The sequence below is a fragment of the Oncorhynchus tshawytscha genome, linkage group LG08 (genome assembly GCF_018296145.1).
Source record: "Oncorhynchus tshawytscha isolate Ot180627B linkage group LG08, Otsh_v2.0, whole genome shotgun sequence".
Classification (NCBI taxonomy): domain Eukaryota; kingdom Metazoa; phylum Chordata; class Actinopteri; order Salmoniformes; family Salmonidae; genus Oncorhynchus; species Oncorhynchus tshawytscha.
In genome coordinates this window covers 17224378-17244317 of record NC_056436.1, presented here as the reverse complement: position 1 = coordinate 17244317, position 19940 = coordinate 17224378, and the positions used below count along the sequence as shown (strand labels likewise).

Genomic DNA, 19940 nt, shown 5'->3' with positions numbered 1-19940 from the left:
TGTATTTAACAGAGGCTGCGTCCCAAATGGAATCCTGTTCTATATATAGTGTACTACTTTTGACCAAAGCCCTAGTAAATGTAGTGCACTTTAAAGGGGATAGGGTGCCATTTGGGTATCATTGATATGAGACAGGCCTTGGATCAGAGTGACTGACTGACATTCTTTTCATTGATATTCTCTCTGCCTCTTTATTCTTCCAGGTAACTACATCAGGCAAATGGAGACCAAGGTCCTGGAGGATGACAACAAGCAGCTTCTATCACAGGTAAAACTCTCAGCTACTGTATGGTGAAAACTATCACCGCTCTGTTTTTCAATTTCCACTCTCTCTTAATGTCTCCCATTCTCACTTTCTCAAACCTAAACTCTCTCCATGTTTTCCATTCTCACTTTTTCAAACCTAAACTCTCTCATGGGAGAGGCAGAGAAGGCAGTAGTGACGAGAGTGTCATTTTCAAAGTATAAACAGAGAATGAGAGAGATGTAGTGGGAGCTAATAGAGAAAGCTAAATATTGCCAAGTAATCGGCTACACAGAGGAGAGGAAGGAAGGGAGAGAGAGGGAGAGAGAGAGCTTGTTTCTACCTGCTGGGATGACATGGTTAAGTGAATAATTCAGCTCCACAGTGAAAGTGAACTTCCATAATGGATAGGGATAAATGATGGGAGAGCAGGAGAACTCACTCATGGGATGAATGTTTCATTGCTTCTCGTTGCCATTCTGTCTGGGGTCTGATTTCACATGAAAAGAATCCATGAGGAGCAACAACCAGAACACAGGCACACATTTGTACTATCTCTACTCTCTACTAGGAGATGTTAAAACACATACACACAGGTTCACACACATTTACTCACACATGAATGCACACACATACACACTAAAGTACATACCCGAGATGGATACGACAGGGAAGAGAGTGCACTCAGAGTAGTAAACAGTTTTAGTAACATTGTAATGACCAGAGGGAGCATCATTATGACATCAGCTAGAGGTGAATAGAATAGGTATGTGTCCCAAATGCCACCCTCTTGGTTACTGTGGCAAACAATTCCCTCTTCGGACCACTGGTGAAATCCCCTCACAATGATTTCAAACTGTGTTTTTAATACACAATGAAATGAAACACAGACTACCCCTTGCTAATCAGGAGACTCTCTGGTATGTGGTGGTGGACTGTCATTACATATGCTTCATGGGAACCTGGTGAAAATGAAGGTTGTAGCACAGACTTTCTAAACCCAGAGGTGCAATATCACAAGACTTCCGGAAACGTCTGCGAAACCGACCAGGCCGGGGTTTGGGGTTTGAGAAGTCAATGAGAGAAGTGAAAAATTCTTCCTTAGTTGTTCATTTTCTTGAAATTTAATGGCACAACCTAGATTTGAGCCAATGTCTTAAGTAGTTGAACTTGATATTACTCCAACCTCATGAACGTGACAAACTGACACATTTTCATTTCAACTTTATATCGAAGAAGTGCCTTTGATTTGATGGCCTGAACATGCGCAGTTCGGGCGAGAGACGACTTTTAGAACCGTGTTTCTACGCATGAGCTTAGGTAGCCAATATCGCCATGACATCGCCTACAAAGATTTCTATTGGAGAAGCAGTTTCTGCCTATCTTCATACTGTACTGTCTTTGGTTGTAATGTGGCTAGCCACTGGATGGCTCTGAATGCACTGTCGGTATGCAGCCAAAGTTACTAACCACTTTTGGAGGTAATTAATGCTCTCAATCGTATCCTGATGTCAACAGCAAATGAGAGTTGTATTCATAACGTGGCTAACTTAGCTAGATACAGTACATTTAGAAAAAAACAAGTTATATTAAATGGCTAGCTAGCTAGCGTTAGCAATAGGGATGCCTAATATATCAGTGAACATATCGTAATCGGATGATATTAGCTAAAAATGCCAACATCGGTATCGGCCCGATGTCTAGTTTAACGGCGATGTTAAAAACTGTTGTCAATGCTACCGTCCATACCTATATAACGTAAGTACATGACGTAATGACGCCACGTAAAATGTTGTGCTACACATGCAACATAGCATTCCTAACCTAGCCCACAATGTCTGCTGTGTGGATCGAGCAGTTAACAAGTCGAGCAATCATTTGAAAGAGTAAGACAATTTCAGCAAGTCAACTCAAAGCTGAAATCCATTAAAGCCAAGATAATGGAATTCATTGCCATTGACAATCAACCGTTCTCTGTCGTGGGTGATGTTGGCTTTTGCCGGCTGGTCGAGCACCGGTACACACTACCAAGTGAGCTATTTTTCAGACGTTACCCTACCAGAGTTACACAGTAATGGCGTCACTGCTATTAGCTTCACGACATACATACTATGGAACGCCATTTGGGTCTTTGTGTGTCAAAAAAGATACAGTAGCACCGTCAAAGCTGTAAAAAAAAAGTCTGCAAACAAGCGACACAGGCCACGAACGATGTGTTTACAATACCGCATTGGTAAAGCATTTTTTCGACCGCAACTTCTGGGGTACATAGCTAGCACCAATACAAACAGCCTGAAAACAATGACCAGTGGAAACTGCAGTCATTTTCATTATTCTTGGCAATGATTTAGGAATTCTTGTGAGTAAGTATTAGCTAGGTTGCCACTTATTGTTCTCCTATTGAAATTGAACTTCAGTTCATGAAAATAAATAGCTAGCCAGCTACTTAACCCTGTTGCCCAAAGCTAACGTTATAAGCAGCCAGCTAGCTTCATCTGGCTAGTGAGGCTCGACCGGACCGGGTTATGTGTTGTGAAGCTAGCCACAATAAGGATTAGGCACAGTCGTGGAATTTGCGGTTTGCCTGTCATTGACAGTGATGCAAATTAATACAAATAGTAGAATGCCAAACTTTTATTTTGAAGGCTAACCGCAAAGTCCACTCTTGTGGCTAGTCCTTCTTGTGGCTAGCTTCACATAGATGGGTCCGACCACCATTAATCAAATAAGAACTGTCGTATAAATTAGGGTTATTTTAGATGATGACACCTAGATTATGTTGTTTTGCTATGTTTTTGGGGAAGAACATTGTTTGCATCCATGAGCTAGCTAGCTTTTTGTTAATGACCAGCACTGTAGGTGCACGAGACAACTTTACCAGCATCATAGAATACATATCGCTGAATCGTTGTGACATATGAAATGAGTGATAGTGTAATCAATGTGTAATAATTACGTAAAAAATGTATGAACACGTTAAATTATTATGTGACGTGCAGTCATATTCAGGTCCTGATTGGTCAACAAGATTATTTGACACGTCAAATACTGTTATTTGACATGTATCTTTTTTGACACGCAAAGACCCAAACGGTGTTTCGCAGAAATCCTGGTTGAGAAAGAAACTTCTAAACAAATGAACAATGAAACAGCACAGCAAGTAAGTGAAAGAAATAGGTTTTGATGATGTTTTACTGGTAATGGGGACATACGTAAATGCAACAAATTAACTTTTTGGTCAGTGTGGTGTGTGTGTGTGTAACCTTTATTTAACTAGGCAAGTCAGTTAAGAACAAATTCTTATTTACAGTGAAGACCCGGACGACGCTGGGCCAATTGTGCGCCGCCCTATGGGACTCCCAGTTACGGCTGGATGTGATACAGCCTGGATTCAAACCAGGGACTGTAGTGACACCTCTTGCACTGAGATGCAGTGCCTAAGTCCACTGCGTCCATGTGTGTGTGTTAACTATTTAACTGTACTAGAATGCTTAAAAGGCTGCAAAAATGTTAAATCTGATGGGCAAAAATGTCATATCTGTGCATCACTAGTTAGCAATATTGGGCGGTCAATAAGACTGGGAGCTGAGCCAGCAAACAATGAAACAAAATGATAATTTCAGGCTCTGTATTTTAAGAATCACAGAATTTACAGCTGCACTGTAAAATTATTTATCCATTTAAACAGACTTTTGGGATGAAAACTCTGTTTTTGTAATTCCCTGAATGGCTGTGATGAGTTTCAAAAGTGATCTGGTCCGAGGTGTTGGACTCTAAAGGGAATAGGGAATAGGGTGTCATTTGGGTCACAGATATGAGTGTCCTATTGATGTAGACATTTCTCCATACATACAGCTCTGTGATTACATAATACACATACTGCTGTCGTAAGAGACTTCACTACGGAGATTTGTTGCTAAACAACCAACCCGTCTATGGAGATAGTACTGTCATCCCACTGAACCTAACCCATAACACCAATGAGAACAGAGAGCGACAGACACCCTCCCTGAACAACATATATTTCAACAAATTGGCGAGGGCACTAGAACAGACTGCAGCACCCATCCTCACCTGACTAGAATCTGAAGTCAACTGGCTACTGTTTGCTGATGATCTGGTGCTTCTGTCCCCAACCAAGGAGAGCCTACAGCAGCACCTAGATCTTCTGCACAGATTCTGTCAGACCTAGGCCATAAGTGAATCTCATTAGGACAAAAATAATGGTGTTCCAAAAAAGGTCCAGTTGCTAAGACCACAAATACAAATTCCATCTAGACAACGTTGCCCTAGAGCACACAAAAAACTATACCTACCTCGGCCTAAACATCAGCGCCACAGGTAACTTCCACAGAGCTTTGAACGATCTGAGAGACAAGTCAGGAAGGGCCTTCTACGCCGTCAAAAGGAGCATAAAATTCGACATCCCAATTAGGATCTGGCTAAAAATACTTGAACCAGTTATAGATGTGAGGTGTGGGGTCCGCTCACCAACCAATAATTCAAAATTAGGTGAAATACCACAGTGTGCCATCACAGCAAGATTTGTGACCTGTTGCCACAAGAAAAGGGCAACCAGTGAAGAACAAACACCATTGTAAATACAACCCATATTTATGTTTATTTATTTTCCCTTTTGTACTTTATGTAATGCAATTCCTCTTCTTCAGAGGAGGAGTCGCAAGGATCAGACCAATGTGCAGCGTGCTAATTGTCCATAATGATATATTTAATAAATCAACTGAACAAAATAACAAAAGTACAAACAAATAACCGTAACAGTCCCGTATGGTGAAAACACTAACACAGGATACAACCACCCACAAAACACAATAGAAAACAGGCTACCTAAATATGGCTCCCAATCAGAGACAACGACTGACACCTGCCTCTGATTGAGAACCATACTATGCCAAACACATAGAAATATAACAACAGAACAAAACATAGAAAAACAACATAGAATGCCCAGCCCAACTCACGCCCTGACCAACTAAAATAAAGACATAAAAAAGGAACTAAGGTCAGAACGTGACACTTTAAAACACTATACATAGCCATAATATAACATTTTGTTGTGACTTATTATCATTAATGTGATGACTGTTAACTTATCAAATCAATGAACTATGTTTAATTGATTACGTGATTAAATTAATAATGTTACCATTAACTCAGTAACTTGGGGCACACGGGAAAACGTATTTAACAAGTTACTATCTCCCGAATTATACTCTTATAAGATATATTCATATCTATAGATAACAGTCACTTATTCATGTATGTTTACCTCATATCAGTCTCATTCTGAACGTCGTAATATTCTATTAATCTACACGAACCCTAGTCTACATGATGACTCAGTTTGCACAAATTGGCTTAATTATTTATTTACTAACTAATGAAATAATCACACAGAAATATGTAAACACACACAGTAAAGGTTGAATTGATTACTAACATAATGCAATGAAAAGTCCCTAGTGGACTAACCCGATATGATGTCTGGTTACACAATGAAAAGGTGGGGAACAAAGAGCGGGAGAAGGAGAGAAAGGAATTTTATCGTACATACAGTTGAATAATACGCTCATTGTTAATATGGATATTTAGCATCCCCAACAACCGCTCATTCGGATTTAGAAATGCAATGTACATATTTACGCTTGTATGTCTTTGTCATCTCTCTCTGTTGAAATTGTCCATTCCATCTGCGACGAATAGTTCAACAGAAAGTCTCTGGTTGTGTAAGTCTCTGGTTGTCCACTAGAGATCACCATGTCCTTAGTAGTTGTAGTAGTAGCTTTCTTTCTTCTGGAAGACTAGATACATCAGATGTTCCAATGGTTGTTTGATGAGATCTTCCTTGTGTCTTTGGTCAAAGTTCTAGACTACTTTACATGCAGAGCTGCAGGTTCTGAGCTCCACTCAGTCCAGTGTCCTGAGGCAGAGGGATGCCATTTATTTTACCCCAGGCATGAGGATACAAAACACATGCTGGCCATTTTCAATTATACGATAGATTGGGTATAAATGAACTGAACTGACATCTGCTGTCTTGCAAGGTGTTCTAAAATGGCCTATTGACAATCCTCAGCATCAAACCTCTCAACTTCTGTGCTGAGCTCCTCTCTCTTGTACAGATATCAGCAGCACATTTTCTCCTCTTGGACTTCTGTGTGCACGGTCTACTCCTCTAAATGTGTTTTCTTTCTTCCTCTTGCTGCTCTCTCTCCCCCCTCTCTCTCTCGCTCTCTCTTCCTCTTGCTGCTCTCTCTCCCCCTCTCTCTCGCTCTCTCTTCCTCTTGCTGCTCTCTCTCCCCCTCTCTCTCTCGCTCTCTCTTCCTCTTGCTGCTCTCTCTCCCCCTCTCTCTCGCTCTCTCTTCCTCTTGCTGCTCTCTCTCCCCCTCTCTCTCTCGCTCTCTCTTCCTCTTGCTGCTCTCTCTCCCCCTCTCTCTCGCTCTCTCTTCCTCTTGCTGCTCTCTCTCCCCCTCTCTCTCGCTCTCTCTTCCTCTTGCTGCTCTCTCTCCCCCTCTCTCTCTCTCCTCTTGCTGCTCTCTCTTCCTCTTGCTGCTCTCTCTCCCCCCCTCTCTCTCGCTCTCTCTTCCTCTTGCTGCTCTCTCTCCCCCCTCTCTCTCTCTCTCGCTCTCTCTTCCTCTTGCTGCTCTCTCTCCCCCTCTCTCTCTCGCTCTCTCTTCCTCTTGCTGCTCTCTCTCCCCCTCTCTCTCGCTCTCTCTTCCTCTTGCTGCTCTCTCTCCCCCTCTCTCTCGCTCTCTCTTCCTCTTGCTGCTCTCTCTCCCCCTCTCTCTCGCTCTCTCTTCCTCTTGCTGCTCTCTCTCCCCCTCTCTCTCGCTCTCTCTTCCTCTTGCTGCTCTCTCTCCCCCTCTCTCTCGCTCTCTCTTCCTCTTGCTGCTCTCTCTCCCCCCTCTCTCTCGCTCTCTCTTCCTCTTGCTGCTCTCTCTCCCCCCCTCTCTCTCAGCAGTCTAAAAGTGGTGATCTGAAGAATCTGAGGAAGGGCTTCTACCACTCTGAGTCTCAGCTCTCACAGTACCAGCAAGACCCACTGCAGAATGTACGTACAGTATGGCGCCAAACCACTCCCTCTCCCAGCCCTGACCTCTCTGTTTGGCTCTGTGGATAAATCCTAGCTACCAGAAAACCGTATCTGTTTTGAGCCGATTTGCAGTATATTTTAATTGAACAACAATTACAGGTCACAGCGGTAACGGTCACCATAGCAGTGGTCACCAAAGCAGAGGTCTTTGTGGCAGCAGCATTGTTGTTTTATGTTCTCTCCGGCTGATAAGGGTCAAGGTCAGGGGTCATGATCTGTCAGGAAAGATCAAAGCCAACAGGGAAAAAACACACATTCAGAGGGAGAGAGAAAGAGAGTTCTGGAAGCTCAGACATTTGGAAAGCATTTCCTGAGTCTCAAAGACTCACACAAGGTTGAAACCAGTCCACAGATTTCTATCCCTACATCGGTACTTTCTTCCTCTTATTGCGGCCTTAACTCCTTTGAAGTGCTTTAAGAGTTTCCCTCACTGACTTCAGTATCACTTCACAGACTTGCTTTGAACTGGACTTTCAAACACTTTCAAACCTTCTCCAGCTCCTCTACATTTAAAGGTGTACGATCCCAATTTCCAATATCAAATCAAATGTTATTGGTCACATATACATGGTTAGTAGATGTTAATGCGAGATGGGCGAAATGCTTGTGCTTCTAGTTCCAACAGTGCAGTAATATCTAACAAGTAATCTAACAAATTCACAATGACTACCTTGTACACACAATGTAAGGGGATGAAATAAGAATATGTACATATAAATATATGGATGCGTGATGGCCGTGCTTATGTCTTGAGATGTTGCTTCAATATATCCACATCATTTTCCTTCCCTCATGATGCCATCTATTTTGTGAAGTGCACCAGTCCTTCCTGCAGCAAAGCACCTCCACAACATGATGCTGCCACCCCCGTGCTTCATGGTTGGGATGGTGTTCTTCGGCTTGCAAGCCTCCCCCTTTTTCCTCCAAACATAACGATGGTCATTATGGCCAAACAGTTCTATTTTTGTTTCATCAGACCAGAAGACATTTCTTCAAAAAGTACAATCTTTGTCCCCATGTGCGGTTGCAAACCATAGTCTGGCTTTTTTATGGTGGTTTTGGAGCAGTGGCTTCTTCCTTGTTGAGCAGTCTTTCAGGTTATGATCATATAGGACTCGTTTTACTATGGATATAGATTGTTTTGTACCCGTTTCCTCCGGCATCTTCACAACGTACTTTGCTGTTGTACTGGGATTGATTTGCACCAAAGTATGTTCATCTCTAGGAGACAGAATGTGTCTCCTTTCTGAGCGGTATGACGGCTGCTTGGTCCAATGGTGTTTATAATTGCGTACTAATGTTTGTACAGCTAAACACGGTACCTTCAGGTGTTTGGAAATTGCTCCCAAGGATGAACCAGACTTTCTGATGTTTTGGCTGATTTATTTTGATTTTCCCATGGTATCAAGCAAAGAGGCACTGAGTTTGAAGGTAGGCCTTGAAATACATCCACAGGTACACCTCCAATTGACTCAAATTATGTCAATTAGCCTATCAGAAGCTTCTAAAGCCATGACATACTTTTCTGGAATTTTCCAAGCTGTTTAAAGGCACAGTCAACTTAGTGTATGTAAACTTCTGACCCACTGGAATTGTGATACGCTGAATTCTAAGTGAAATAATCTGTTTGTAAACAATTGTTGGAAAAATGACTTGTGTCATGCCAAAGTCCTAACCAACTTGCCAAATCTATAGTTTGTTAAAACCTCTTGAAGCTAGGGGGCAAGTTCCCAAAGTAAATGTGCCCAAAGTCAACGGTCTATTTCTCAGGTCCAGATGCTAGAATATGCATATAATTGACAGATTAGGATAGAAAACACTCAAAAGTTTCCAAAACTGTCAAAATATTGTCTGTGAGTATAACAGAACTGAAATTGCAGGCGAAACCCTGTGGAAAATCCAACCAGGAAGTGCCTCTTATTTTGAAACCCTTCTGTTCCTATGCATGTCTAGCTTCCATTTAAAGGGATATCAACCAGATTCCTTTTTCTGTGGCTTCCCTAAGGTGTCAACAGTCTTTAAACATAGTTTCAGGCTTTTATTTTGAAAAATGAGTGTGAAGGATCACAATGCGTAAGTGGAGAGGTGGGGGCTCTCAGAGTGAGTTTGTGCGCAATTGCGTAAATTGTTCCTCCCGCTGTTATGGAAAAAGCTACACACTCGGTTGATATATTATTGAATATATATTTAAAAAACCACCTGAAGATTGATTATAAAAAACATTTGACATGTTTCTGTGGACATTATAGATATTATTTGGAATATATGTCTGCGTTGTGGAGACCGCTCTTTCCTGTGGATTTCTGAACATAACGCGACAAACAAACGTCGATATTTTGGGTAAAAAAATCATCTTTATGGAACAAAAAGAACATTTGCTGTGTAACTGGGAGTCTCGTGAGTGAAAACATCCGAAGATCATCAAAGGTAAACGGTTAATTTGATTGCTTTTCTGATTTTCGTGACCAAGCTTCCTGATGCTAAGTGTACATAATGCTATGCTAGGCTATCGATAAATTTACACAAAAGCTTGGATTGCTTTCCCTGTAAAGCATAATTTCAAAATCTGAGACAACAGGGTGATTAACAAAAGGCTAAGCTGTGTTTCGCAATATTGCACTTGTGATTTCATGAATATGAATATTTGTTAGTAATATTATTTGACTGTTGCGCTATGCTATTCAGCGGTTGCTGACGAAAATGATCCCACTACAGGGATGGGTAGCGTCAAGAAGTTTTAACAAGAAATTTGTGGAGTGGATGAAAAATGAGTTTTAATGACTCCAACCTAAGTGTATGTAAACTTCTTACTTCAACTGTATGAGATGAGTAATGTAGGATATGTAAACATTATATAAAGTTACATTGTTTAAAGTGACTAGTGATACATTTATTACATCCAATTTTTTATTATTAAAGTGGCTAGAGATTTGAGTCAGTATGTTGGCAGCAGCCACTCAATGTTAGTGGTGGCTGTTTAACAGTCTGATGGCCTTGAGATAGAGCTGTTTTTCAGTCTCTCGGTCCCAGCTTTAATGCACTTGTACTGACCTCGCCTTCTGGATGATAGCAGGGTGAATAGGCAGTGGCTTGGGTGGTTGTTGTCCTTGATGATTTTTTTGGCCTTCCTGTGACATCGGGTGCTGTAGGTGTCCTGGAGGGCAGGTAGTTTGCCCCTGGTGATGTGTTGTGCAGACAGCACTATCCTCTGGAGAGCCTTGCGGTTGAGGACAGTGCAGTTGCCTTACCAGGCAGTGATACAGCCCGACAGGATGCTCTCAATTGTGCATCTGTAAATGTTTGTGAGGGTTTTTGGTGACAAGCCAAATTTCTTCAGCCCCATGAGGTTGAAGAGGCACTATGTTCAGCTAGGGATGCTGTCTGGGCCGGCAGCGTTGCGAGGGTTAACACGTTAAAATATTTTACTCACATCGGCCATGGAGAAGGAGAATACACAGTCTTTGGTAGTGTGCCGTGTCGGTGGCACTGTATTGTCCTCAAAGCGAGCAAAGAAGTTGTTTCATTTGTCTGGGAGCAAGACATTGATGTCCGCTACAGGGCTGGTTTTCTTTTTGTAATCCGTGATTTTCTGTAGACCCTGCCACATATGTCTCGTGTTTGTGCCGTTGAATTATGACTCAACTTTGTCTCTGTACTGACACTTTGCTTATTTGGAGGGAATACTACACTGTTTTTATTCGGTCATGTTTCCAGTCACCTTGCTATGATTAAATGCGGTGGTTCACACTTTCAGTTTTGTGCGAATGCTGCCGTCAATCCACTGTTTCTGGTTAGGGAAGGTTTTAATAGTCACAGTGGGTACAACATCTCCAATGCACTTCCTAATAAACTCACTCACAGAGTCAGGCTATACGTCGATGTAATTGTCTGAGGCTACCTGGAACATATCCCAATCCACGTGATTGAAGCAATCTTGAAGTGTGGAATCCGATTGGTCAGACCTGCGTCGGATATACCTAAACACGGTCTCTTCCTGTTTTAGTTTCTGCCTATATGAGGGGAGTAACAAGATGGAGTCATGGTCAGATTTGCCGAAGGGAGGGTGGGGGAGGGCCTTGTATTCATCACGGAAGTTAGAGTAGCAGTGGTCCAGCACAATCAATGTGCTGGTAGAATTTAGGTAGCCTTGTTCTCAAATGAGATTTGTTAAAATCCCCAGCTACAATAAATGCAGCCTCAGGATATATGGTTTCCAGTTTACATAGAGTCCAGTGAAGTCCTTTCAGGGCCGTCGAGGTATCTGCTTGGGGGGTATACTATAATTTAAAATAATTATTTTGCTATATCATGCGGTCGGCATTTGATTGTAAGGAATTCTAGGTCAGGTGAACAAAAGGACTTGAGTTCCTGTATGTTGTTATGATTACACCATGAGTCGTTTATCATGAGGCATACACCCCCGCCATTCTTCTTACCAGAGAGATGTTTGTTTCTGTTGGCGCGACACATGAAGAAACCCAGTGGCTGTACCAACTCTGACAACATATCCTGAGTGAGCCATGTTTCCATGAAACAGAGAATGATACAATCTCTGATGTCTCTCTGGAAGGCAACTCGTGCCCTAATTTCGTCCACCTTGTTGTCTAGAGACTGGACATTGACGAGTAATATGCTCAGAAGCGGTGGATGGTGTGCTCACCTTCTAAGTCTGACCAGGAGGCCCCTCCGGCCTTCCTCTCCTGCGGCAACAACGTTGTTTTGGGTCGTTCTCTGGGATTAGATCCAATGTCCAGCATGGAGGTCCGAACAAAGGATTCACTTCGGGAAAGTTGTATTCCTGGTCGTGATGTTGGTAAGTTGACGTCGCTCTTATTTCCAATAGTTCTTCCCGGCTGTTTGTAATACACTTAAGATTTTCTGGGCTGACAATGTAACAACAAAAAAATTACAAATTACTGCATTGTTTCCTAAGGACTTGAAGCGAGGCGATCATCTCTGTTGGCGCCATCTTGCAATATTGAATGTCAGTCTCCAGTATATGCACTTTTACTCCAGCCCTGCCTCTGCTCTGCCTCTTCCACATTCCACCCTGAGTGTTAAGAGACAATAACCTCATGTCTTTAATGTAAACACAGCTCAGACTTTACCCAATAACCCAGAGTAATAAAGTAGACCTTACGACAGCAATACATCATGTTAACCCTAACTTCCACCCTCATTCTGTTTATCTAGCTTTGATTCTATCATGAATCAAAGTAAGACCCAAGTGCAGACTGTGTGAAGTAACAATGATTATTGTAACCACAGGGCCATGCAAACGACAGGTCAAGGCAGGCAGGGGTCGATAATCCAGAGTAGGAGCAAAGGTACAGGACGGCAGGCAGGCTCAGGGTCAAGGACAGGCAGACTTCAATAATCCAGAGGTGGAGCAAAGGTACAGGACGGCAGGCAGGTTCAGAGATGGGCAGAGTAGTCAGGCGGACGGGTACAGGGTCAGGACAGGCAAGGGTCAAAAACCAGGATGATGAGAAAAAAGAGGCTGGGAAAAGACTGGAGCTGACAGGACGAATGCTGGTAAGCTTGACAAACAAGGTGAACTGGCACAGACAGACAGAAAACACAGGCATTTGGTATTTTATTAGGATCCCTATTAGCTGTTGCAAAAGCAGCAGCTACTCTTCCTGGGGTCCACACAACACATGAAACATAATACAGAATGACATAATACAGAACATCAATAAACAAGAACAGCTCACAGACAGAACAACATACATTTTTAAAAGACACACGTAGCCTACATAACAATGCATACACACAAACTATCTAGGTCAAATAGGGGAGAGGCGTTGTGCTGCAAGATGTTGTTTTATCTGTTTTTTGAAACCAGGTTTGCTGTTTATTTGAGCAATATGAGATGGAAGGAAGTTCCATGCAATAAGGTCTCTATATAATACTGTACGTTTTCTTGAATTTGTTCTGGATTTGGGGATTGTGAAAAGACTCCTGGTGGCATGTCTGGTGGGATAAGTGTGTGTGTCAGAGCTGTGTGTAAGTTGACTATGCAAACATTTTGGGATTTTCAACACAATGTTTCTTATAAAAAGAAGAAGTGATGCAATCAGTCTCTCCTCAACACTTAGCCAATAGAGACTGGCATAGTATTAATATTAGCCCTCTGATTACAATTAAGAGCAAAACGTGCCGCTCTGTTCTGGGCCAGCTGCAGCTTAACTAGGTCTTTCCTTACAGCACTGGGCCACATGACTGGACAATAATCAAAATTAGACAAAACTAGAGCCTACAGAACTTGCTTTTTGGAGCGTGGTGTAAAAAAATCAGAGCATCTCTTTATTACGGCTAGACCTCTCCCCATCTTTGCAACCATTGAATCTATATGTTTTGACCATGCCAGTTTACAATCTAAGGTAACGCCAAGTAATTTAGTCTCCTCAACATGTTCAACAGCCACAACATTCATTACCATTAACAATAAAACATGACCAGTAAGTAAACATTACGCTCACAAAAGTTCCAAACAAATTAAGACATTTCAAATGTCATATTATGTCTATATAGGGTGTTGTAACAATGTGCACATAGTTAAAGTACAAAAGAGAAAATAAATTAACTCTGTCTTCCCCCTCTCTCTTTCTATCTCTCTCTCTCTTTATTTCTCTCTATATGTCTGTCTCTCTGTCTCTCTCCTTTATAGCCCAGAGATTTCACCTGTCTCTCTGTTGCCTCCATGTTTAACCAGAGGTTGTCCCTTAAAGACCACTAATTAAATTAGCGTCCCTCCTTACAGAAGGGCAAAGACACCCTCTGCTCTCTCCTCTTTCATCCCCCTCTCCAGCTCTCACCTTGGGGGCGTCATTGTCCTCATTCTTAATCCCTCTTCTTCCTTCTTATCCTCTTCCTCCATCATCCTTTCCTCTCTAACCCCCCACACACTCCTCCTCTTCCTCCAGCAGTAATGCAGAGAGGGGAGAGAGAGGACAAGAGGAAGAGGAGAAGAGGGGGAAGGAAGAGAAGGGAGAGAACATAGGAGGCTGTGAAAGGAGAGGAGAGAAGTGAGGATGTAAGGAAGAGAGACTGAAGGAGAGCAGAGACAGAGGAGAGGCGAGGAAAGAGGCGAGGAGAGGAGAGGTGATGAGAGGAGAGGGAGCAGAGACAGAGGAGAGGCGAGGAAAGAGGCGAGGAGAGGAGAGAGCAGAGAGAGAGAGGAGAAGAAACAGAGAGCAGAGACAGAGGGAGGAGAGAAAGCAGAGACAGAGGAGAGGAGAGGAAACAGAGAGCAGAGACAGAGGGAGGAGAGAAAGCAGAGACAGAGGGAGGAGAGAGCAGAGACAGAGGGAGGAGAGAGCAGAGACAGAGGGAGGAGAGGAAACAGAGAGCAGAGACAGAGGGAGGAGAGAGAGCAGAGACAGAGGGAGGAGAGAGAGCAGAGACAGAGGGAGGAGAGAGAGCAGAGACAGAGGGAGGAGAGGAAACAGAGAGCAGAGACAGAGGAGAGGCGAGGAAAGAGGCGAGGAGAGGAGAGAGCAGAGAGAGAGAGGAGAAGAAACAGAGAGCAGAGACAGAGGGAGGAGAGAGAGCAGAGATAGAGGGAGGAGAGGAAACAGAGAGCAGAGACAGAGGGAGGAGAGAGAGCAGAGACAGAGAGAGAGAGGAAACAGAGACAGAGGGAGGAGAGAGAGCAGAGACAGAGGGAGGAGAGAGAGCAGAGACAGAGGGAGGAGAGAGAGCAGAGACAGAGGGAGGAGAGAGAGCAGAGACAGAGGGAGGAGAGGAAACAGAGAGCAGAGACAGAGGGAGGAGAGAGAGCAGAGACAGAGGGAGGAGAGAGAGCAGAGACAGAGGAGAGGCGAGGAAAGAGGCGAGAGAGGAGAGAGCAGAGAGAGAGAGGAGAAGAAACAGAGAGCAGAGACAGAGGGAGGAGAGAGAGCAGAGACAGAGGAGAGGAGAGGAAACAGAGAGCAGAGACAGAGGGAGGAGAGAGAGCAGAGACAGAGGGAGGAGAGGAAACAGAGAGCATAGACAGAGGGAGGAGAGAGAGCAGAGACAGAGGGAGGAGAGAGAGCAGAGACAGAGGGAGGAGAGAGAGCAGAGACAGAGGGAGGAGAGGAAACAGAGAGCAGAGACAGAGGAGAGGCGAGGAAAGAGGCGAGGAGAGGAGAGAGCAGAGAGAGAGAGGAGAAGAAACAGAGAGCAGAGACAGAGGGAGGAGAGAGAGCAGAGACAGAGGAGAGGAGAGGAAACAGAGAGCAGAGACAGAGGGAGGAGAGAGAGCAGAGACAGAGGGAGGAGAGGAAACAGAGAGCAGAGACAGAGGGAGGAGAGAGAGCAGAGACAGAGAGAGGAGAGGAAACAGAGAGCAGAGACAGAGGGAGGAGAGAGAGCAGAGACAGAGGAGAGGAGAGGAAACAGAGAGCAGAGACAGAGGGAGGAGAGAGAGCAGAGACAGAGAGAGGAGAGGAAACAGAGAGCAGAGACAGAGGGAGGAGAGAGAGCAGAGACAGAGGAGAGGAGAGGAAACAGAGAGCAGAGACAGAGGGAGGAGAGAGAGCAGAGACAGAGGGAGGAGAGAGAGCAGAGACAGAGGGAGGAGAGAGAGCAGAGACAGAGGGAGGAGAGAGAGCAGAAAGAGGAGAGAGAGCAGAGCTAGGAGAGAAGAGTACTCTTCTTTAGCTAATCAGAACTCTGATTGGTCGTGATAAAAAAAACTTTGGAGTCATCATGGTAACCACTCAGGTAAAAAATAATAAGAGTGTGGCGTGTGCAAAAAGTGTGTGTGTGTTTTGGAATGAAATACAGACCGACTTTAGACTCCTGTCCTGATTAGCATGGCTTTGAACTTCAAACACAGAAGGTGACGCTTTGAATAATGCATCCCAGCTCTCTCTCTCTCTCTCTCTCTCTCTCTCTCTCTCTCTCTCTCTCTCTCTCTCTCTCTCTCTCTCTCTCTCTCTCTCTCTCTCTCTCTCTCTCTCTCTCTCTCTCTCTCTCTCCAATTTAAGGGGTTTATTGGCATGGGAAACATGTTTAAATTGCCAAATCAAGTAAAATAGATAATAAACCAAAGTGAAATAAACAATAAAAAATTAACAGTAAACATTACACTCCAAAAGAATAAAGACATTTCAAATGCCATATTATGTCTACATACAATGTTGTAATGATGTGAAAATAGTTAAAGTACAAAAGGGAAAATAAATCTGAGTGAAATATGTGTCTCTAATATGGTCATACATTTGGCATGAGGTTAGTAAGTACAGCTCAGTTTCCACCTCATTTTGTGGGCATTGTGAACATAGCCTGTCTTCTCTTGCGAGCCAGATCTACATACAGCGGTCTTTCTCAATAGCAAGGCTATGCTCACTGACTCTGTACATAGTCAAAGTGTTCCTTAAGTTTGGGTCAGTCACAGTGGTCAGGTATTCTGCAACTGTGTACTTTCTGTTCAGAGCCAAAGAGCATTCTAGTTTGCTCAGTTTATTTGTTAATTATTTCTAATGTGTCAAGTAATTATCTTTTTATTTTCTCATGATGTTTGGATCTAATTCTATTGCCGTCCTTGGGCTCTGTGGGGTCTATTTGTGTTTGTGAACAGAGTCCCAGGACCAGCTTGCTTAAGGGACTCTTCTCCAGGTTCATCTTTCTGTAGGGGATGGCTCTGTAGGGTGTGTTTGTGTTTGTGAACAGAGACCCAGGACCAGCTTGCTTAAGGGACTCTTCTCCAGGTTCATCTTTCTGTAGGGGATGGCTCTGTAGGGTGTGTTTGTGTTTGTGAACAGAGACCCAGGACCAGCTTGCTGAGGGGACTCTTCTCCAGGTTCATCTTTCTGTAGGGGATGGCTCTGTGGAGTCTGTTTGTGTTTGTGAACAGAGACCCAGGACCAGCTTGCTGAGGGGACTCTTCTCCAGGTTCATCTTTCTGTAGGGGATGGCTTTGTTATGGAAGGTTTGGGAATCGCTTCCTTTTAGGTGGTTGTAGAATTTAACGTCTCTTTTCTGGATTTTGATAATTAGCGGGTGTCTGCCTAATTCTGCTCTGCATGCAGAGGATTGTTTTTGCCGTATTCTGCATGCAGAGTCTCCATTTGGTGTTTGTCCCATTTTGTGAATTCTTGGTTCAGACCTCACAACCATATAGGCAATGGGTTCTATAACAGATTCATATATATTTTTTTCAGATCCTAATTGGCAGTGTCAAATTGTATTTTCCTTTTGATGGCATAGAAGGCCCTTCTTTACTTGTCTCAGATCGTTCACAGCTTTGTGGAAGTTACCTGTGGCACTAATGTATAGTTTTTTTGTGTGCTCTAGGGCAACTGTGTCTAGATGGAATTTGTATTTGTGGTCCTGGCAACTGGACCTTTTTTGGAACACCATTATTTTTGTTTTACTGAGATTTACTGTCAGGGCCCAGGTCTGATAGAATCTGTGCAGAAGATCTAGGTGCTGCTGTAGGCCCTCCTTGGTTGGGGACAAAAGCGCCAGATCATCAGCAAACAGTAGACATTTGACTTCAGATTCTAGTAGGGTGAGGCCGGGTGCTGCAGACTGTTCTGGTGCCCTCGCCAATTCGTTGATATATATGTTGAAGAGGGTGGGGCTTAGGCTGCATCCCTGTGTCACCCCACGGCCCTGTGGATAGAAAAGTGTGTGTTTTCAGCCAATTTTATCCACACACTTGTTGTTGGTGTACATGGATTTTATAATGTTGATTTTTTTCCCCCCAACATTAGTTTCAATCAATTTGTATAGCAGACAATCATGCCAAATTGAGTCAAAATATTTTGTTAAATCAACAATAATTAGAAGACATTGCCTTTGTTTTGGTTTGTTTGTTTGTCAATAAGGTTGTGCAAGGTGAATATGTGGTCTGACAGACGGTAATTTGGTAAAAAGCCAATTTGACATATGCTGAGTGCATTGTTTTCACTGAGGAAATGTACGAGTCTGCTGTTAATGACAATGCAGAGGATTTTCCCAATGTTGCTGTTGACACATATCACCCGGGAGTTATTGGGGTCAAATTTGTCTCCACTTTTGAAGATTAGGGTGATCAGTCCTTGGTTACAAATATTGGGGAAGATGCCAGAGCTAAGGATGATGTTAAAGAGTTTTAGTATAGCCAATTGGAATTTGTTGTCTGTATATTTTATCATTTCATTGAGGATACCATCAACACCACAGGCCTTTTTGGGTTGGAGGGTTTTTATTTTGTCCTGTAGTTCATTCCAGGTAATTGGAGAATCCAGTGAGTTCTGGTAGTCTTTAAAAGTTGATTCTAAGATTTGTATTTGATCATATATATGTTTTTGCCAATGGTTCTTTGTTAGGGCCAAAAAGATTGGATAAGTGCTTTACCCATACCTCTCCATTTTGGATGGATAATTCTTCATGTTGTTGTTTGTTTAGTGTTTTCCCATTTTCCCAGAAGTGGTTAGAGTCTGTGGATTCTTCAGTTACATTGAGCTGATTTCTGACGTGCTGTTCCTTCTTCTTCTGTAGTGTATTTCTGTATTGTTTTAGTGATTCACCGTAGTGAAGGAGTAGACTCAGGTTTTCTGGGTCTCTATGTTTTTGGTTGGACAAGTTTTTCAATTTCTTTCTTTCGTTTTTACATTCTTCATCAAATCATTTGTCATTGTTGTCCATTTTCTTTGGTTTTCTGTTTTAAATTTTTAGATTTGATAGGGAAGCTGAGAGGTCAAATATATTGTTAACATTTTCTACTGCCAAATTTACACCTTCACTATTACAGTGGAATATTTTGGCCAGGAAGTTGTCATAAAGGGATTGAATTTGTTGTTGCCTTTTTTTTCATAATATTACTCAGTTCCTTTGGCTTTGATGCTTCATGATTGGTAATTGCTCTGTTCAGATAGACTGTGGTTTGGCAGTGATCTGATAGGGGTGTTAATGGGCTGGACGTGAACACTCTGAACGACTCTGGGATGAGGTCAGTGATAAAGTAGTCTACAGTACTACTGCCACGAGATGAGCTACACAGTGGGGAGAACAAGTATTTGATACACTGCCAATTTGGCAGGTTTTCCTACTCTTATGTAGAGGTCTGTAATTTTCATAGGTACACTTCAACTGTGAGAGACGGAATCTAAAACAAAATTCCAGAAAATCACATTGTATGATTTTTAAGTAATTAATTAGCATTTTATTGCATGACATAAGTATTTATTTTTTGTTGTTGTTTTTTTGGTGTTGAATTTGACCCCTTTTTCTCCCCAATTTCGTGGTATCCAATTGTTTTAGTAGCTACTATCCGCCATCCAACCCGGAAGCCAGCCGCACCAATGAGTCGGAGGAAACACCGTGCACCTGGCAACCTTGGTTAGCGCGCACTGCGCCCGGCCCGCCACAGGAGTCGCTGGTGCACGATGAGACAAGGATTTCCCTACCGGCCAAACCCTCCCTAACCCGGATGACGCTAGGCCAATTGTGCGTCGCCCCACGGACCCCCCGGTCGCGGCCGGTTACGGCAGAGCCTGGTATTTGATCACCTACCAACCAGTAAGAATTCCGCCTCTCACAGACCTGTTAGTTTGTCTTTAAGAAGTCCTCCTGTTCTCCACTCATTACCTGTATTAACTGCAC

The 19940-nt window shown here is 43.1% G+C and overlaps 1 protein-coding gene across 2 annotated transcripts in view; it reads left to right on the top strand.

Annotated features, from left to right (window-relative positions):
- LOC112255780 (coiled-coil domain-containing protein 85C-A) overlaps positions 1 to 19940 on the top strand; it is a 91293-nt gene that overhangs the window by 50175 nt on the left and 21178 nt on the right. The window contains exons 2-3 of one of the 2 annotated variants that reach the window (XM_042325291.1): positions 204 to 268; positions 7224 to 7316. In XM_042325291.1, the coding sequence (XP_042181225.1) occupies positions 204 to 268; positions 7224 to 7316 (158 nt within the window). The remainder of the gene's footprint in view (positions 1 to 203; positions 269 to 7223; positions 7317 to 19940) is intronic. The other variant, XM_042325292.1, reaches the window with a different exon arrangement.